This window comes from Podarcis muralis, chromosome 5 (genome assembly GCF_964188315.1).
Source record: "Podarcis muralis chromosome 5, rPodMur119.hap1.1, whole genome shotgun sequence".
NCBI lineage: Eukaryota > Metazoa > Chordata > Lepidosauria > Squamata > Lacertidae > Podarcis > Podarcis muralis.
The window spans coordinates 43068567-43085158 of record NC_135659.1 but is presented as its reverse complement, the minus strand read 5'-3'; the positions used below and the strand labels follow the sequence as shown (position 1 = coordinate 43085158).

The following is a 16592-nucleotide window of genomic DNA, read 5'->3' as shown; positions in this document are numbered from 1 at the left end:
TGACTTGTGCACGGCAATATACTTAGAATGCACCACGGAAGATCATCTGGGCGTTTGCTCTATCATGTCTCATTCATAGCAAGAAAGCACTTGAGGGAAGGAAACCCCCACAGAACTCATGGGGAAAGTGTGAACTCTGTCCTCAGAGTAATCTACTTTATCAGATTTTTTAAAACGAAAGCAAGAAAATACTATGGAAAGGCAAGCTGCTTTAAAATTCTGAAGCTTTGAGAGGGTTTGCCAGGTAATTTAGAACAAGAATGCTTTAGAAGTAGAAATAAAAGTGGCCACTTTCTCTTCTAACAGGTTTCCTGATAAAATACATATTCTCACAAATGCAATCTTTAGTTGACAGCCTGTTCGTTACTGTACAGCAGGTACACATCGTATAATCCAAGAAAGGGGTGTTTTTTCTTCCAGTTCTGAAAATGTTAGGTTTTCTAGCCCCGTGCAGTTTCAAGGCCAATTCAATTATACCAGCTAGTAAAATATTTACCTTTGAGTTTGTCTGTGTCACAAGCAACGTGAAATCTGGACTGAGAATGAGTGATGTTTGTACAGAGCAAGCGGCTTCTCCATAAATTATCTAAAACCTGGAGCATACTTTATAGCCAATACTTATGCTTCAGAACATTGGACAATTATACTGTGTTGTTTTGTTTTAAGATTACCTTTATGTCCTACTCCTGTCAAACAGGAACAGTCTATTTACACCACTGGCCCCTAAATAAAGAAGTGCCTTTGAGTTTAACATGCAGGTTTTTAAATAGGCAGATAGCATTTGGGGGGGGGGGTTATTTTAGGGATCACACCAATACAGAGGGGGTATTTAACACTTCCCTCCCCTTTTGTGGTCTTGAGGAAAATCTCTCCTCTAATCTGCATTTCTTTTATTCTTCCATGTTGTCCAAAATTATTCACACGTTTCCTACCAAGAAATCAGACACTGACTTGCAGCGTATTCAGGCCTGTTTCTAAACAAGTCATCTTCAAACCAGGGGGTGTGAAGCTGCCTTAACTGATAGCTATTTAAATCTAAAATCCCTAGTTTGCACATAATGCTAAACTGAGAGTCGTTTTAGGGCACGTATCAATTCAGCCAAGGAGGAGCTATGAACCTTTCATCCCAACCAAGTGCTCCTGGAACCAGACCCCAATGTCCTACTCAAGGATAACACCAGTTTCCACAGAGATCAAAACATAGTCCTGCCCAACGTCTGTGTGGTCAGGGCCTCAGAGCCAAAGCTAAGACCTCACACTTGCAGATCCCTGCCCACTCAGTTGGGGGGGGGGGAGTGGCAACCACAGCTGCAATCCACAAGAACACCCCCCTGGAAAAAATCTACAGGGCAGCCACCTGAGCTCATATCTCCATATCCAAGGGGGATACGTAGGCCTCAGCAGCGATGGCCTTTAGCAAGTGGGTGGGCGCTCCAGAAAGTTATCCTTGCTACCCTAAGATGGAATGACCACTGCTTTGGAACAATCCCTGCCTGTATGCTCTAACCATTACGCAAAATGCCAGCAGATAAGATGCTGAGGAGGATTTTGTCATGTTTGGGGCATACCTATGGGAGAGGTTTGGAATACCGGATTGCCCACCTGGGCCTGCTGTTGCTGGGAGCCCTTGCATGAAAGCAGCCAGACAAAAGGCCTGCTAGGAAAAGCTGCTCTGGTTGAATTTCTGCCTGTACTGGCATGTTCAAAGAGGCATGCCAGAAAAAAGAGAGTCACAATTCAAAGCAGAGCAAGTGGTCCCTGGTCACAAGATAGAGAGGCCTCAGCTGTGTTTCCAGTGGCAAAATGATTTTATGTCAAAGAGATGTCAAAGAGAACAACAACTACCAGACTTTTAGAAGACATCTGAAGGCAGCCCTGTTTAGGGAAGCTTTTAATGTTTGATGTATTTTAATATTTTTTGGAAGCCACCCAGAGTGGCTGGGAAAGCCCAGCCAGATGGGTGGGGTATAAATAATAAAAATAATATAATATAATATAATATAATATAATATAATATAATATAATATAATATAATATAATATAATATAATATAATAATAATAATCAACATGTAACTTGGAAACATGATCAGGCCATACTGCTTGACCAAGCACACAGTATTGCTTGTGTTGCAGAAGATTTAAGAGGAAAGATATGTCTGGGCTGAGGCTGTGTGTGTCTTTATCCCTGCCTCTGTAACAAAACCCTAATATGCTTCAGCACAGCGCCTTCATGACCTTTAATCTGGATGGGCATGCAAAGGGACACAGCAATGCAATTTGCCTGAAATGCCTAGAACTATCCTGAGACAAGAGTTAGCAAATACCAGGTAGAACAGCATTTTTGTTAAGGACCAGGCAACGATTTCTTTCCCACTGGTAAGTCCCCAATCACATGCATACACAATCTGAGCTTCTTAGCAGAAAGAGCTGTGGCATTTGAGAGAACTTCTAAAATGACAGATGCAAGTCCTACCATGTAAATCATGCCTATGGAAAGTTCAACTGTCTAGTATCTTGTGGCAGCAGCCCCACAGAATCAGTATATTGTGTTCTGTGACATATTCTTATGACCCCCCAATGCAGATGCCACTATTGCATTAATTATGGATGTGGGGGGGGGGGGAGTCACCGCAACTACTTAGGGATTTGGTAGCCAGGAAGTACAATTACCTTTTAAAAGGCCGGCATGTGAATGAAACCCAAGGGACAGCTTTTCCCAGGCAACGACAAAGCGCGACATAGCAATATTCAATGAGATGTAAATGCCACTTTTTGCTTTTGAAAATCTTTCCCCAAACACTGAACACTTAGTTTAGAATGGAATTCACAAAGTGGCATCAAATGAAAGAGAACAGTAAATAAAAATATGCTTTGTTTGTGTTTTTAAGCTCACAACAGAGTATTTCCTAGACTTCAGTATCAACTATAGCTGCTTTCAACATTCCACTCATCATAATTTAAGTAGCTATAATCCACAGTTTGGAAAATCTTCATCTTACCACTGAGAGATACAAAACTGAAATATATCTCTGCTATTCCCTCTGTCTATCTCTCTCGTGCACACACGTGTAGCACACAGACAGTTATGCATGCATTCCTCTGGATTTTCAATTAATTTCTTTTCAAATGGCACATTTTGCATTATCAACTCTAAAGAGGAAATGGTCATGCACCCCAACACACAGATGTTTCCTTGAAAGTTGCAGTGAAACTATGTGATATATACTATTTGGACAAATTTGAAATTAACACAATGAGCATTCAATGAATGTCTTCATAGGAACCCCTCCCTAACGCCATTAATGTCAGCTGCTTAACCGGGGGACTTTTTACTCACGGGTCTGACAGCAACCTAAAGTCATCCCAAAAAGAGCATTTAAAATTATTGGTTCTCTGCATTTTCTACCTTTTGACTATCCATGTGTTAAATTTCCCATCTCACTTCCTTCTCATCCTAAATCTCTGAAACCTAACCTTACATTTTAAAATATCTCCCCAACCACCCTGAAAGCCAATGTTCCTCCCTTCCCATGCCCAATTTAAAACCCCTTTCCACTTCCTGCTGCACAGCTCAAGGTAAGCCAGGAATGGCTTTTCTCTACATAAATGTGTCAGTGCTTTGAAAACAGTCAGCCTTGCAGGAAGAATGGATCACACAGCTTTTCAATAAGAGTCAGCACTTGCTTTTAATCCTGGAAGGCTCCGATACCACAGGCTTGAAAACAGCTGGGATTTCCCCCTCTCATATATGGTGTGGGGGGGGGAGAGAAATACTTTAGGTCATCTCTAGGAAATTCTGTATTTCTTCTTCTCATGCTATATAGTTCAATCAGTAGATTTGCAGAAAGAAGGCACGGTATTTAAGATGATGAAGGTATGACATGCATTGTAGTCACAAACCAGGGGGTGCTTAAGTTAAGTTGCAGCATGGCTGCATTTGCAAACAAGGGACCACTGTTGGTCATCAAAGTGAGGAGCACAACAACAAACCATGACCCTTGGTTCAAGTATAATAGTAAGCAGAGGGCTATGGTCTGCTGCTCCCACTTGCTAGAGAGAAAGAATGAAGCAAAAGCAATAGGCACACTCACAGCAAGCCATTAACCATGGTTTACTGGGATGTGCATATGCAGCAACTGTGGCCCTATTAAATATCTCTCTCTCTCTCTCTCTCTCTCTCTCTCTCTCTCTGCTTTTCCCCAAGACTCACTCCACCCCCCAGCAGTCCATAAGGCCACATGCCGTACCCTATAATAAAGTGAGAGCAATAAAAAATATTAAAAACAAATCAATAAAAAAACCAGCATCAAGAGAGAAAAATTAACAACCAATTAAGAACCATGAAAAGCTGGGCAGAATAAAAAGGTCCTGATTGCCTGCTTAAAAGCCATTAAAGGCAAGACCAGATGAACTACAAAGAGAGAGTCCCACAACCAGGGTACTGTCACGGAAATAGCCCTGGTTTCGTGTCATTGACAAGTGTTCTCCCTTGGCAACAGAACACGGGGCAGGACTTTTGGTGACAATCACAATGCTTCTTCTTCTTATGCGACAAAAGTTGCATACCACGTGATTGTAGCAAAACCCCTAAGCAGTTTACAGTTAAAAACAAATAATTAAAAACTAGGGTTGTTGTTGTTTAGTCGTTTAGTCGTGTCCGACTCTTCGTGACCCCATGGACCAGAGCACGCCAGGCACTCCTGTCTTCCACCGCCTCCCACAGTTTGGTCAGGCTCATGTTTGTAGTTTCGAGAACACTATCCAACCATCTCATCCTCTGTCGTCCCCTTCTCCTTGTGCCCTCCATCTTTCCTAACATCAGGGTCTTTCCAGGGAGTCTTCTCTTCTCATGAGGTGGCCAAAGTATTGGAGCCTCAACTTCACGATCTGTCCTTCCAGTGAGCACTCAGGGCTGATTTCCTTAGGGTAGACTTGCCTAAAAAAAAATGTTTTAAGCTCATGCTAAAAAACAAGGCACCTGCCTAATATCAATGGCAACTGTTGGGCCAGTTCTTGTGGGAGGTGTTGGTACTTCAGGAAGAGGTGCAACTTGTGCACCAGCTGAAGCTGGGCAAAGGCATTTCCAGTCGCAACAGCCACTTGGATATCGAGGAGCTATGTCAGCTCCTGAACCCGCTGGGACTTCAGATGGAGTACAAAACAATCCATAGCAGGCTGCATTTCTATTCCAGAGTCAGCTTCTCTACTGATCATCTGGACTTCTTCATCGACAGCCTCCTTAGCATCAAATGCCTGACTCAACCCTTAGCATACTATACCAGACCTGTTATGAACCACCTGAGAACCAGCCTTGGATGAAAGCTAGTATACACACCATCATCATCATCATCATCAAAAATTGCCTAATCATAATTTCTGACATCCTAAAGAGTTTGTAAGAATTCTAAGCTATACTGAGCAGTTTTGCGCAAACACTAAGCCATAGTTTGTTTGGCCTACCTATGGTTTGAACATTCAATCCAGCCCAAAGGCTAATGGGAGTTGCCAACAAAACATGACGTGAAGCTGTGGTTTGTTGTTGGCAGAGAACCATGGTTTGTTTTAACTATGGTTTGGCATTATGTCCAAATCCATAAACTTTGCTTAACCACGGTTTGTTCAGCCACCCCACCCCAGACATTCATTAAGAAAGAGAGGCACAAGGCAAGCACAGCTGGAAAACAAAGCAAGCTTAGGCAAGGGATGGAGAGTCATGGTGTGTTTCCTCATCTGTGAGACAACTTATGATTTGTGGAACAAAGCCTGGTTAAAGCAAATCTATATGTAAACATGCAACATTACGGAATAAAACGAAAACGAAGTATGTCTCCAAATAAAGCAGAGCAACCTTTGGTTTAACTAACTGTTAGCGAACAGAACACACAATATACATGCCATTTCTAAAGGAGAACAACATGCAAACCACAACTCTCTTCCTGAATCCAAGGACAGCAAAAACGGTTAATGAACTTTCCAGATACAGCTGGCTAGGAGAGTGAGCAGAGCGAGAAGATCCTTCATGTCACACTTCTAGTGATCCACTTACTATTCCTGTCACAGAAATATTTGACTGAAGAGGAGACTGGAAGATAACCAATATAAATTATCTTCTTGCCCTCTAAGATTATGTCTGTACTGGCCAATTTGTGTATAAATTTGTTTCATTATATATCACCATTATTTTGCAGACTCTGCATCTAATATGTGTATTTGCAATTTGCACTCTATTTTCAGATTTGGTAGTTGTTCTCATTAAAAAAAATAAGAAAACACTAAGCATGTCAACTGATGCCTTTCAAAACAACATATTTAGAAATATATAAAAAGGAGTACATAACTTGCTCTGTATAAATTGGTTTTTATCTCATCCCTAAACAGTAAACCAATTTATGATGAGAAAAGTTGCTATTACAGAACAAACAGGACATAGCATACAAGGTTCAGGAAATGTTTGCTGCAAAAGACTGGGGACCGACGCACTAATAAGTATTATTACTGCACCAGAGATTCACTGGTATGGACTCAAGCCAAGAGTACCACGAAATCAGAACCAGAATGTGAAGAGAAAACTCCTAAAATATTAAGGCCCCTCTAATGTGTTTTTTTTTAAAAAAACAACCTATAGTTTAATGCAAACAGGTGTTTGCTTTGCTCTTTCCCAACTCCTTTAGTACAGCATTTCATTCAAGCGTCGCATTCAGATGAAGATATGACATTTTTCGTAATTTGGGTATATCTAGGTCCTGTAGAACGAGCAAAGAAAATTCTTACGCAAAAAGAAACGAGATTTATTTTCCTACCTGATTCTTCGCATCCCTCAGGTTTGTATACTGAAATTGATTATAGTTGCTTTCTATGAGTCATTACTAATGCTTGTATGTATAACACCTGTGTATGTATAAAGTTTGTTTTACATTTGTTGTTTTAAAGGGGTCACTTAAGGAAGAAAACCTTACAGCTGCAGATTGCTGTCACCTGTAACCAAAATCAATGCTGCGCCTGTCTATATAATCTTACATTGTAACAGTTGTTGTTCACTGCAGAAACCACTATGTTATAAGTTCTATTATCTTGATACTTCATATATGGTATGTACTTCTATAGCACAATTGTTTATATAATTTAAATTTGTTAAAATAGGTTGAATGACGACATTATATTCATTTATATTACTTAGAATATGTACAACTGATGAAGCCCATGAGAGCGAAACAAGGCAGTATTCCGGAAATACTTGTCAACACTGTGGAACTGTAGTAGGCTCCAGTTTGGACTTTATGAACATATGTGGAACAGAAACCAGCAGATATTTGGTCTTTGTAAATGAACTGATTTATTGGGACTTCTGTCTATGTTATTGCACTTTATGTGTTGTTTATGTGCAAGATAAACATTTGATGTTGTGATAAGAATATATAGAAGAGTATTGTTTAAGTGAATGCACAGCCGGTTACGTCTTGCGTGTTTGTCAAATGTATTTCACGTAACGCAAGGTTTGATGTTGTTTTGCAAGTTGTTACATGGCGGTGCAACAACAGCAGGAATAGAGGAGGGGTGAAGTTTGCACTTTATTAGCTGCATGTGTCATGATGCTCTGCATTAACCAATAAAGGTAAAGGGACCCCTGACCATTAGGTCCAGTCGTGGCCGACTCTTGGGTCGTGGCACTCATCTCGCTTTATTGGCTGAGGGAGCCGGCGTACAGCTTCCGGGTCATGTAGCCAGCATGACTAAGCTGTTTCTGGTGAACCGGAGTAACACACGGAAACACCGTTTAACTTCCCGCTGGAGCGGTACCTATTTATCTACTTGCACTTAAAAAAAACCCCAAGAAGCTTATTTAAACAACAAGACACTTTACTTGAAGGGAAAACTATCCAAGATCAAATTTTTGTTTAGAGTAATTTACCCCTACTTAAAGACAGATTGCTCTACATGTAACAGCTATGTACAAAAAAGTTATAAAATCGTCCTTGGTTGTACAACGATAAAAGAAAAACATTGAAATTATCCAATGAAATAAGGTATGCAAGGTTTTTGTTTTTCAACAATGAGAGCAAAATAACTTACTGGAATATAAAGATAAAAGTTAGAGGAGCATGCCATGGAGGAATGGGGCATTTTCACAGACCAGTTTGTTTTTACCACCCCATCTCCATATGATGCTGATCAAAACATACCATTGGCCATTTAGTTTAACAAAAAAATGCATGTCTGTGCACATACACCAGTTATGTTATGTACAATGACGTGCTTTCAAACTGCTAGGTTGGCAGGAGCAGGGACCAAGCAACGGGAGCTCACCCAGTTGTGGGGATTTGAACCACCAACCTTCTAATCTGCAAGTCCTAGACTCTGTGGTTTAACCCACAGCACCACCCGCGTCCCTTCTACATTAGTTTCTGTTTAAATACGGTTTAACATTGCAGGCAAAACAGTTCTTACTTAGTGCCTGTGAGTTAGGGCCCAAGAGACAAGCAGTTGTACTTGAACTCAAATCCTATGAAATGGCAGATTTGACAGAAGCTTAGAGGAACAGCTTGTTCATAATTGTCTGGACTAGCGTCCACTGCTAAAAATCCAAAAGCATTGAGATTGAGGCCACATTAAAGCACTCCATTAAGATTAGGTAAAGGTACCCCTGCCCGTACGGGCCAGTCTTGACAGACACTAGGGTTGTGCGCTCATCTCACTCTAGAGGCCGGGAGCCAGCGCTGTCCACAGACACTTCCGGGTCACGTGGCCAGCGTGACAAAGCTGCATCTGGCGAGCCAGCGCAGCACACGGAACGCCGTTTACCTTCCCGCTGGTAAGCGGTCCCTATTTATCTACTTGCACCCGAAGGTGCTTTCAAACTGCTAGGTTGGCAGGCGCTGGGACCGAACGACGGGAGCGCACCCCGCCGCGGGGATTCGAACCACCGACCTTTCGATCGGCAAGCCCTAGGCGCTGAGGCTTTTACCCACAGCGCCACCCGTGTCCCCATTAAGATTAAAAGGTAAAGGTAAAGGTACCCCTGCCCGTACGGGCCAGTCTTGACAGACTCTAGGGTTGTGCGCCCATCTCACTTAAGAGGCCGGGGGCCAGCGCTGTCTGCAGACACTTCCGGGTCACGTGGCCAGCGTGACAAGCTGCATCTGGCGAGCCAGCACAGCACACGGAATGCCGCTTACCTTCCCGCTAGTAAGCGGTCCCTATTTATCTACTTGCACCCGGGGGTGCTTTCGAACTGCTAGGTTGGCAGGCGCTGGGACCGAGCGACAGGAGCGCACCCCGCCGCGGGGATTCGAACCGCCGACCTTTCGATCGGCAAGCCCTAGGCACTGAGGCTTTAACCCACAGCGCCACCCGCGTCCCTCCATTAAGATTACTTACAGACAAACTTGTGCTCTAATACTAGGTAACATTTAGCCTGGACTAAGAGGTCTGGTTTCAAATCTCACCTTTGCCATAGGATTATTGTATGGCCCTAGACTGAAATATGAACAATGACAGGATCATTTGAGGGCAAAGATTACAAAGCAGCTTGCAAATGTATAAATGATAAACAGGAAACGGGAACAGGTTAGGAGTTGCTGAAGAGAGAGGCACATTTGTTCCTGCGAGAAAGCTGAAGGTCTGCAGCTTGGGGGGACCAAGATAGATTTCAGTAAATCTAAGCAATATACAGCAAGTACTTCGACGGTATCTTTGTCTTAGAAAATTGGCAGCTAAGAAAGCAACTCATAATGACTATTAGATTTGGAGTGTGTGAGTGTGCGAAATCAATCCTATATATACACGCTGCCCTTGGCAACTCAAAGAAGGATGGGACAGACATGTGAAAAATGATACTCAGTTTAAAGACACCAAAACTCCCAAACCACCTCACCTCTGGAATAAGTCTGTCCAAATGCTCAGCTCGATTCTCATGGGAGGGGTGTGTAGAAAACCATTCTGGCACTCTTGGTTGCCCTGTAAGAGTCTCAGCGAGCTCCATTTTCTGCCAGAATACAGAACTTGCTCTTACATCCATACAAGCCTAGAAAGAAAGAGAAGGTGATATCTCAGAAAGATACTGAACTGCAATCTTAAGATGCTTGTAAACATCACTGGCCGTTTCCTTCACATCAAAAGCAGAGAAAAGGCATAGATAAGTAGGTTTCTCTACGTCTTCAATGCTCTGAAACTCTTGGGAGCAACAGCCTTAACGAAATAAAATCAAGTTGTTAATTTCTGGGCTGAGCAAAAAGTGCTTCGCAGGTGAGCTGGTTCAGATGCAACTCTAAACAATGACTCAACATGGGTGAGACCTGAGACAATAACAGTCAGAGCTGGCAGCAGAAAAATACATTTTCTAGAAGGGAAATGTAAGTGGCAAAGTATCATAAATGTTATGATATCAATGATCAAGGGAAAACTGTTTTAACTTCCAAGGTTAAAGAAGAAAACCATGGGAAAGAGAAAAAAGGAAAATAAATGAGCATTTACATCAAATGAAAGGCTGGAGCTTGCTAATGGCATGTACTGGGTTATAAATTAAAATTAAAATTATGGAACTACTGGGTTCCGTAGCATATGCTAAATGCTAAAAGAAGAGTAAAAGGAAGAACTGCTTAACATTAGCAAACTAACACTGGGAAATTGTTTTTTAAAACAACAACAACCTATATTGATTTTTAAATATATTTTTTAAATAAAAGTATTGAAGACTGGAACTCGAGTCATGGGGAAACTGCACAGTGCCTGCAAATGCAAACAACTCTGGAAACGGAACAGGTGGCATTTCTGCACATATGCCAATGCAAGAGGAGGAGATACCAATTATGCTAATAGAAGCAAAACCATCTGGGTTAAGTTCTTGACCTTTACAGGCAAAGAAGGAGCTGCTGTAGCAAAATGGATGAAATGGAAACAGACTTATAAAGTGCTTGAGACAAATAAACACGCCACGGAAGGAAAGAAGGGAAGAGCTTATTTTTAAATAAATCAATCAATATGTATTTGGCTTAAAACCCAATACTTCTCTGAATTAATGCAGAGAGAGAGAGAAAGAGAGAGAAAGAGAGAGAGAGAGAGAGAGAGAGAGAGAGAGAGAGAGAGAGAGAGAGGAGTTGTTGTTGTTGTTGTTGTTTTAAAGAGTTTTGGTTAACAATCAAAGCATTTGTAGCAGCACTGATTCCACAGATCTGGGTCTCTCCAGCAACCAGCACATTTACATGGTCCCAGTATGGCTCACTGTGACATGTGAACCAAGCTGTCCTCTGTTTCAATTGGTGTTACAAGTTCAAGTTGATAACTGCAACACAGGTCTCCACCGCTTTCACTCTTTCTCCCTTTTCAAACAAGTAGTTCTGTATTACAACTACAAAGCGTCTCTTTCTCATAGACTGAAATTTCTCATCTCAAGTTACATTTCTTTTCAAATATTTTTCTCAGTGACTACACTTTTCCAATAAAGATCTGATTAACCCTTTCCCTTGGTTTTGGCTTAGTACTCAAATAGCTTCCTAGGCTGGGATGGCCTGAAGCCCAGGGCAAATTAGAGGTCTCCATAGCTTTGGACGCAGAACTGAGAGATACACACGCACCAGGTTAAAGATGCTCCAGGCATTTGGATAATAAATATTACTGTGTGCTGGGTAGATGTGAGCCCTTATCAGAGGCACCAGCTTCTCCAGGCGATTGAGGAGATGTCGTGCGACATCCTAACATCGTGCATGCAGCCCTCTGAACATTGAGGGCTCCTGGTCCGCTCCAAAAACACAAAACACATTGGGGGGGGGGAGGAAGTGTCTCAGCCCTCAGAATCCAGCGCCTATGGCTAATAAAGCAGCTGCACTGTGGTATCTATTATAAGGGAGTAATTTGTTATTTATGTTTTATATTTCATTGAAGAGGGGTTTTTTAACAATTTGTTATATGAAGCTGCCCTTGGTTCCAGAATGGAGGAAAGTGAGGTGAAAAAGCAAACAAGCAAACAAATTTGAACAAGGCCGTTTTCCCTCATCCAGACACCCTTTAAGTACATGCTGAAGCATCATTCTCTCCTTTGGGCGTAAATGCTTCCTACTTTTCTGTATCCTCAAAGGCCAAATATAAATAATTGTAACAAACCAATAAGCATTGGCAATATCGTCAACCCTAGAAAGAAGCTTGATGGATTTTCACCCAGAGGAATAAAAGTTCTTGTGAACAGCACTGTTTGCAAAAATGCCTGTGAAAATAAGTTGTCCACTAACTTTGATCCTCTCCCAGCAGTCAAGCTAACTAGTTTGTGTGTTCTAATAATAAATTCTAATACTAATACTAACACTAGGTGGCGGTGGTGGTACAGTTATCCCATTCCTGTACATATGAAATGGTAAGGATATTTTTGTATTTTGATGAGCCTCATACTGAAATCCCAAATTATTATTCATAATATCATTTTTATTAATCACATTCGAAGCAACCATTTCATGGCGGTTTACACACAAGACAATCAAAAACATTTTAAAACACAAAAACAGCAAATATAGTGGCACCTCGGGTTACATACGCTTCAGGTTACAGACTCCGCTAACCCAAAAACAGGACCTTGGGTTAAGAACTTTGCTTCAGGATGAGAACAGAAATCGTGCTCCGGTGGCACGGTGGCAGCAGGAGGCCCCATTAGCTAAAGTGGTACCTCAGGTTAAGAACAGTTTCAGGTGAAGAACGGACCTCCGGAACGAATTACCGGTAAGTACGTAACCAGAGGTACCACTGTACATTTAAAAGGTGTTACAACTATACACAGAAAACCATTTGTGAAAAACACTGTCTACTTAAAATGAAGCAAAGGAACTTTTTCTATCCTGTTGACAAAAACTATTATTACCTTAGCAGCAAACCAAAGCCCGATTTTGTCAGCCTCCGCTTCCAATGTCCTGCTATATGGCCTATTGAACAGCAACTAGAAGGGAAAGGAAAGAGACATCGGAACTTTGTTCTTGCCAGTTTCTGAAACCAAAGTAAGCATTTTCCTAACTTACATGCAACAGACAGACAAGTTTCAGCAGAAGCGTTCCCCCTCCTACTCTTTCTGCAAAGAGCTTAGAGAAGAGGCTGTAGATGTACATTTTTCCTTGGGAATTTAGGAAGCAGCTAAATCAGCAGTTGCATTAGCAGCCTGGATGAGGACCTGCTGCGTTCTAGAGTTTGGTTCCAATAAAAGCCATGCATGCCAGCGGTGCTTCTTCACTTTTCTCTCTCTCTCTCATCTACAGTAGACAGAATGATAGGATATGCTCCAGCATTTTATAGATTGAAGTAGTGGGTGCAGCTAAGCGGGGAGTATTTGCATGGCCTGGCAAATAATGACAAGAGGCCAGAGCTTAGCCACAGGCGAAAAAAGGAAACTAAAATGCATGCAGCCAGATGGGTTTTGATAATAAAAGCAGTGAGGTATTCTGCAGACACATCAGATAAAGAGACATCTATGTGCTTTATTACATTTAGACCATTTAGCTGTCATTGGTCCCATTTTACAGATGATTACAAAAAACATTGAGGCACAGCAATATGCGTGTTTGTGGGAGGACCATAACCTATGCCGGCTAAGAGGCCAAAAGTGACGAGATAGGTCGTTCAACATGGCGTCCGGCACGCTTCCATTGCGCAGCTCTGCTATCTCTCTGTGCCGCTCTCCCTTCTCTGCCTCTTCAGCCGGTAGCAGAGAAAAACGCAGCAGTTGAAGCTAAAATGCAGCGTGTTCACCTCTAAATCCATGGCAGAGGTCTTAAGGAAAAAAGCACTTTGGAGCATATGCAGAGTGCTTTCCCCCTCATATTAAAGCTTTTCAATGCAAAATGTAATGCAAATATCCATGAATTATAATACAGTGTAAACCAACGACTGGCGGTGACAGCAGAGCACAGAGATCGAAGTCAGAGAGAGCGGTGATGAGGGTGGATGGTAACAACTTAGGATGACTGTAGAAGAGGCACTGTCTCGCCCCAAGGAAAGCCCTGCCCAGCTCCAATCTACCTGCCGCCCAGTTCCCAAAATGTCATGGGAAATTACCCACACATTGTAAGGCTTCACACTGCAATTATGACAGCAAAAAAACTTGGATAGCAGGTTTTCTGTGCAGTAGCCCAACTGAAAGTAAATTGTGGATATGAAAGATGGACATGCCTTATTACAGCCTCAAGACTCTCCTCAGCTGTAATAGAGTTTATTCAGTTTCCATGTTTGTTCCTTTTAAAAACAAACAAAAAACCTGATTTTTCAGCCTGATATTTGACAATACTGCCAAATTTCATTTCGTTTTAACCCTACAGGCATGGGGAGCACATGGGGCCTACAGATGTGGATAGACTTCAACTCCCATCAGCCCCAGTCTGCATACCCAGTAGTCAGGAACCACCTGCAGGGCCACAGGGGCCCTTGCCCTAGTTCTGTAATGGACCAAAGTCCATTTGAATTGATACCATATTTCCAACTGTATTTGAAATACCTCATATTTTGCATGGACCACAGGTTTCATAAACTTACTCCCCTTCCAGAGTGTCACTGAAAATAGTGGAATTGGGATCTTTTTAATCCAGTACTCTGAGGGAGGAGGCAGTTTTTCAAATCTTGTGTTAATCATGTATTAATCTTGCAATAACACATTTTCACCAGTTGGTAAAAAAACTACCTGGCCACATGGTTATTCCAAGGCACTAACTACCGTATTTTTCGCCCTATAGGACACACTTTTTCCCCTCCAAAAATGAAGGGGAAATGTGTGTGCGTCCTATGAGGCAAATGCAGGCTTTCGCTGAAGCCTGGAGAGTGAGAGGAGTCGGTGCGCACCGACCCCTCTCACTCTCCAGGCTTCAGGAAGCTATCCCCCCAGCCCGGCAAGCTCCAGGAGCGATGGCGAAGCTGCGCGCACCTTCGCCATCGCTCTCGGACCTGTTCTGGGGGCTGGGGTCGGGGGAAGCTCGGGCTTCCCCCGCCCCCAGCCCCACAAGCTCCGGGAGCGATGGCGAGGTTGCGCAACCACGCCTTCGCTCCCGGACCCCCAGCCCCGAGGCTAAAAAGGAAGCCAGGACAGCGAGCGGGATCCATTCCACTCGCTGTCATGGCTTCTTTGCTCTTTGGGGCTGGGGGGGGGAATAAATTTTTCCCCCTTTATTTCCCCCCCCCCCCAAAAAAAAATAAGTGCGTCCTATGGGCCGGTGCACCCTATAGGGCGAAAAATACGGTATGTTATATTGTTACTTTACTGTAGCAGTTTTATTTTGTAAACCACCTTCTTTTTCACAAGGAAAGGTGGTTTATGAACACTACCAAATGAAATAAAAAAAATTTAATTTGAGAAGCCAATGGTCTTGCTCAGTGCCTTGTGGGTCACCAGAGATCGCATTTAATTATGCAACTTACTGACTTCCGGTTGTCAGAGTGATAATACAAAGTTACAACATTGACTTGAGAGGATAATATGGAATATTGCTAGAGGGAGCAGCACCGTACCCAGCCCAGACAGCTGTGGAAACCAAGAAACAGCAATAATAAAATCACCACGTTTCTGCAACCTCAGAAGTTTTCCTGGCACCTCCCTTTTTAAAAAGAAAAGAGCTACCACAGGCATTTTACACTTCTGGAAAGTGAAGAGAAAGAAACTGCCAAATGTGACAGAGAGCGAAGAACTGGGTTTGGCAACTTGTGTACTATAAAGCAAGCCTGGTGCTGAAGTATCATTGATCATCCTGACAGTTCTCTCAGCCATTTTAGGTTAGGTTACTGAACTGCCTTTTCCTACATCTCTGATTTTATTCCTGACTGGCAGGAAGTTCAAGTGTAATAAGAAACTTTGCAGGGAGAGCAGGACCATTTATTCTCTTCTCAGTTCCTGGTTAATGAGCCTTGTAGCACGGAGCAAAAGAAGAAGAAAGAAAGAAAGAAAGAAAGAAAGAAAGAAAGAAAGAAAGAAAGAAGCCCAAGTGGAAGGATCTCAGGGCATCTGAGGTTCTCGGATCACTTGGGGAGATCTGTGGGTTTTACCCAAGAATGTTAAAATAGCACAATATTGGCTCAACAGATGTACGAAGAACAATATTGCATTTTAAATCGTTTTCTGGGTGATCAAGCTAACCTTTAAAAATGCAAAGGCATAAAAGGAGAAGGAAGTTCTATTGCAAAATGCATGCCATCCTCCAGAGATTGAACATTGTGGGTGATGAATGCTACAGTAGAATTTAAATTATTGATTCTAGGTAAGTATGCTCCACTCAGTAGTATGTCTAGGGCCAGCAGAACGAATTTATAAGAAAAATGTTTACTGGCTCAGAGCAGCGGCCAGGGAAATAACAAAGTACTTCCATTTCCTAGCGTTGACTCCCAGCTCACAACAGTCTGAAGTTTACAAACTAGAAGGCAATATATGTGTCTTTCGTGAATCAATCCAATGGTGTTTTTTAAAAACAAACAAACAAACCACACCTATGACAGTATGCATAATACACCCATGAAATGACCTACCTTTGTTGCAACCGTCTTATTTTTAAAACAGTGAGATCAAGACCTGCTTCCCATGGGGAAAAGGCAAGCCCGGGCTTGTAATTAGCTACTCACCCAGGCTGAACTGCAGTTTCTTTCC

At 42.3% G+C, this 16592-nt stretch overlaps 1 protein-coding gene across 2 annotated transcripts in view; it reads right to left on the bottom strand.

Moving 5' to 3' along the window:
- Positions 1–16592, bottom strand: part of OMA1 (OMA1 zinc metallopeptidase) — a 32392-nt gene that overhangs the window by 4580 nt on the left and 11220 nt on the right. For both annotated transcript variants that reach the window (XM_028733326.2, XM_028733323.2), the window contains 2 exons: positions 12843–12917; positions 9873–10022 (listed from right to left, as the gene is read on the bottom strand). In XM_028733326.2, coding sequence (XP_028589159.2) covers positions 9873–10022; positions 12843–12917 — 225 coding nt within the window. The remainder of the gene's footprint in view (positions 1–9872; positions 10023–12842; positions 12918–16592) is intronic.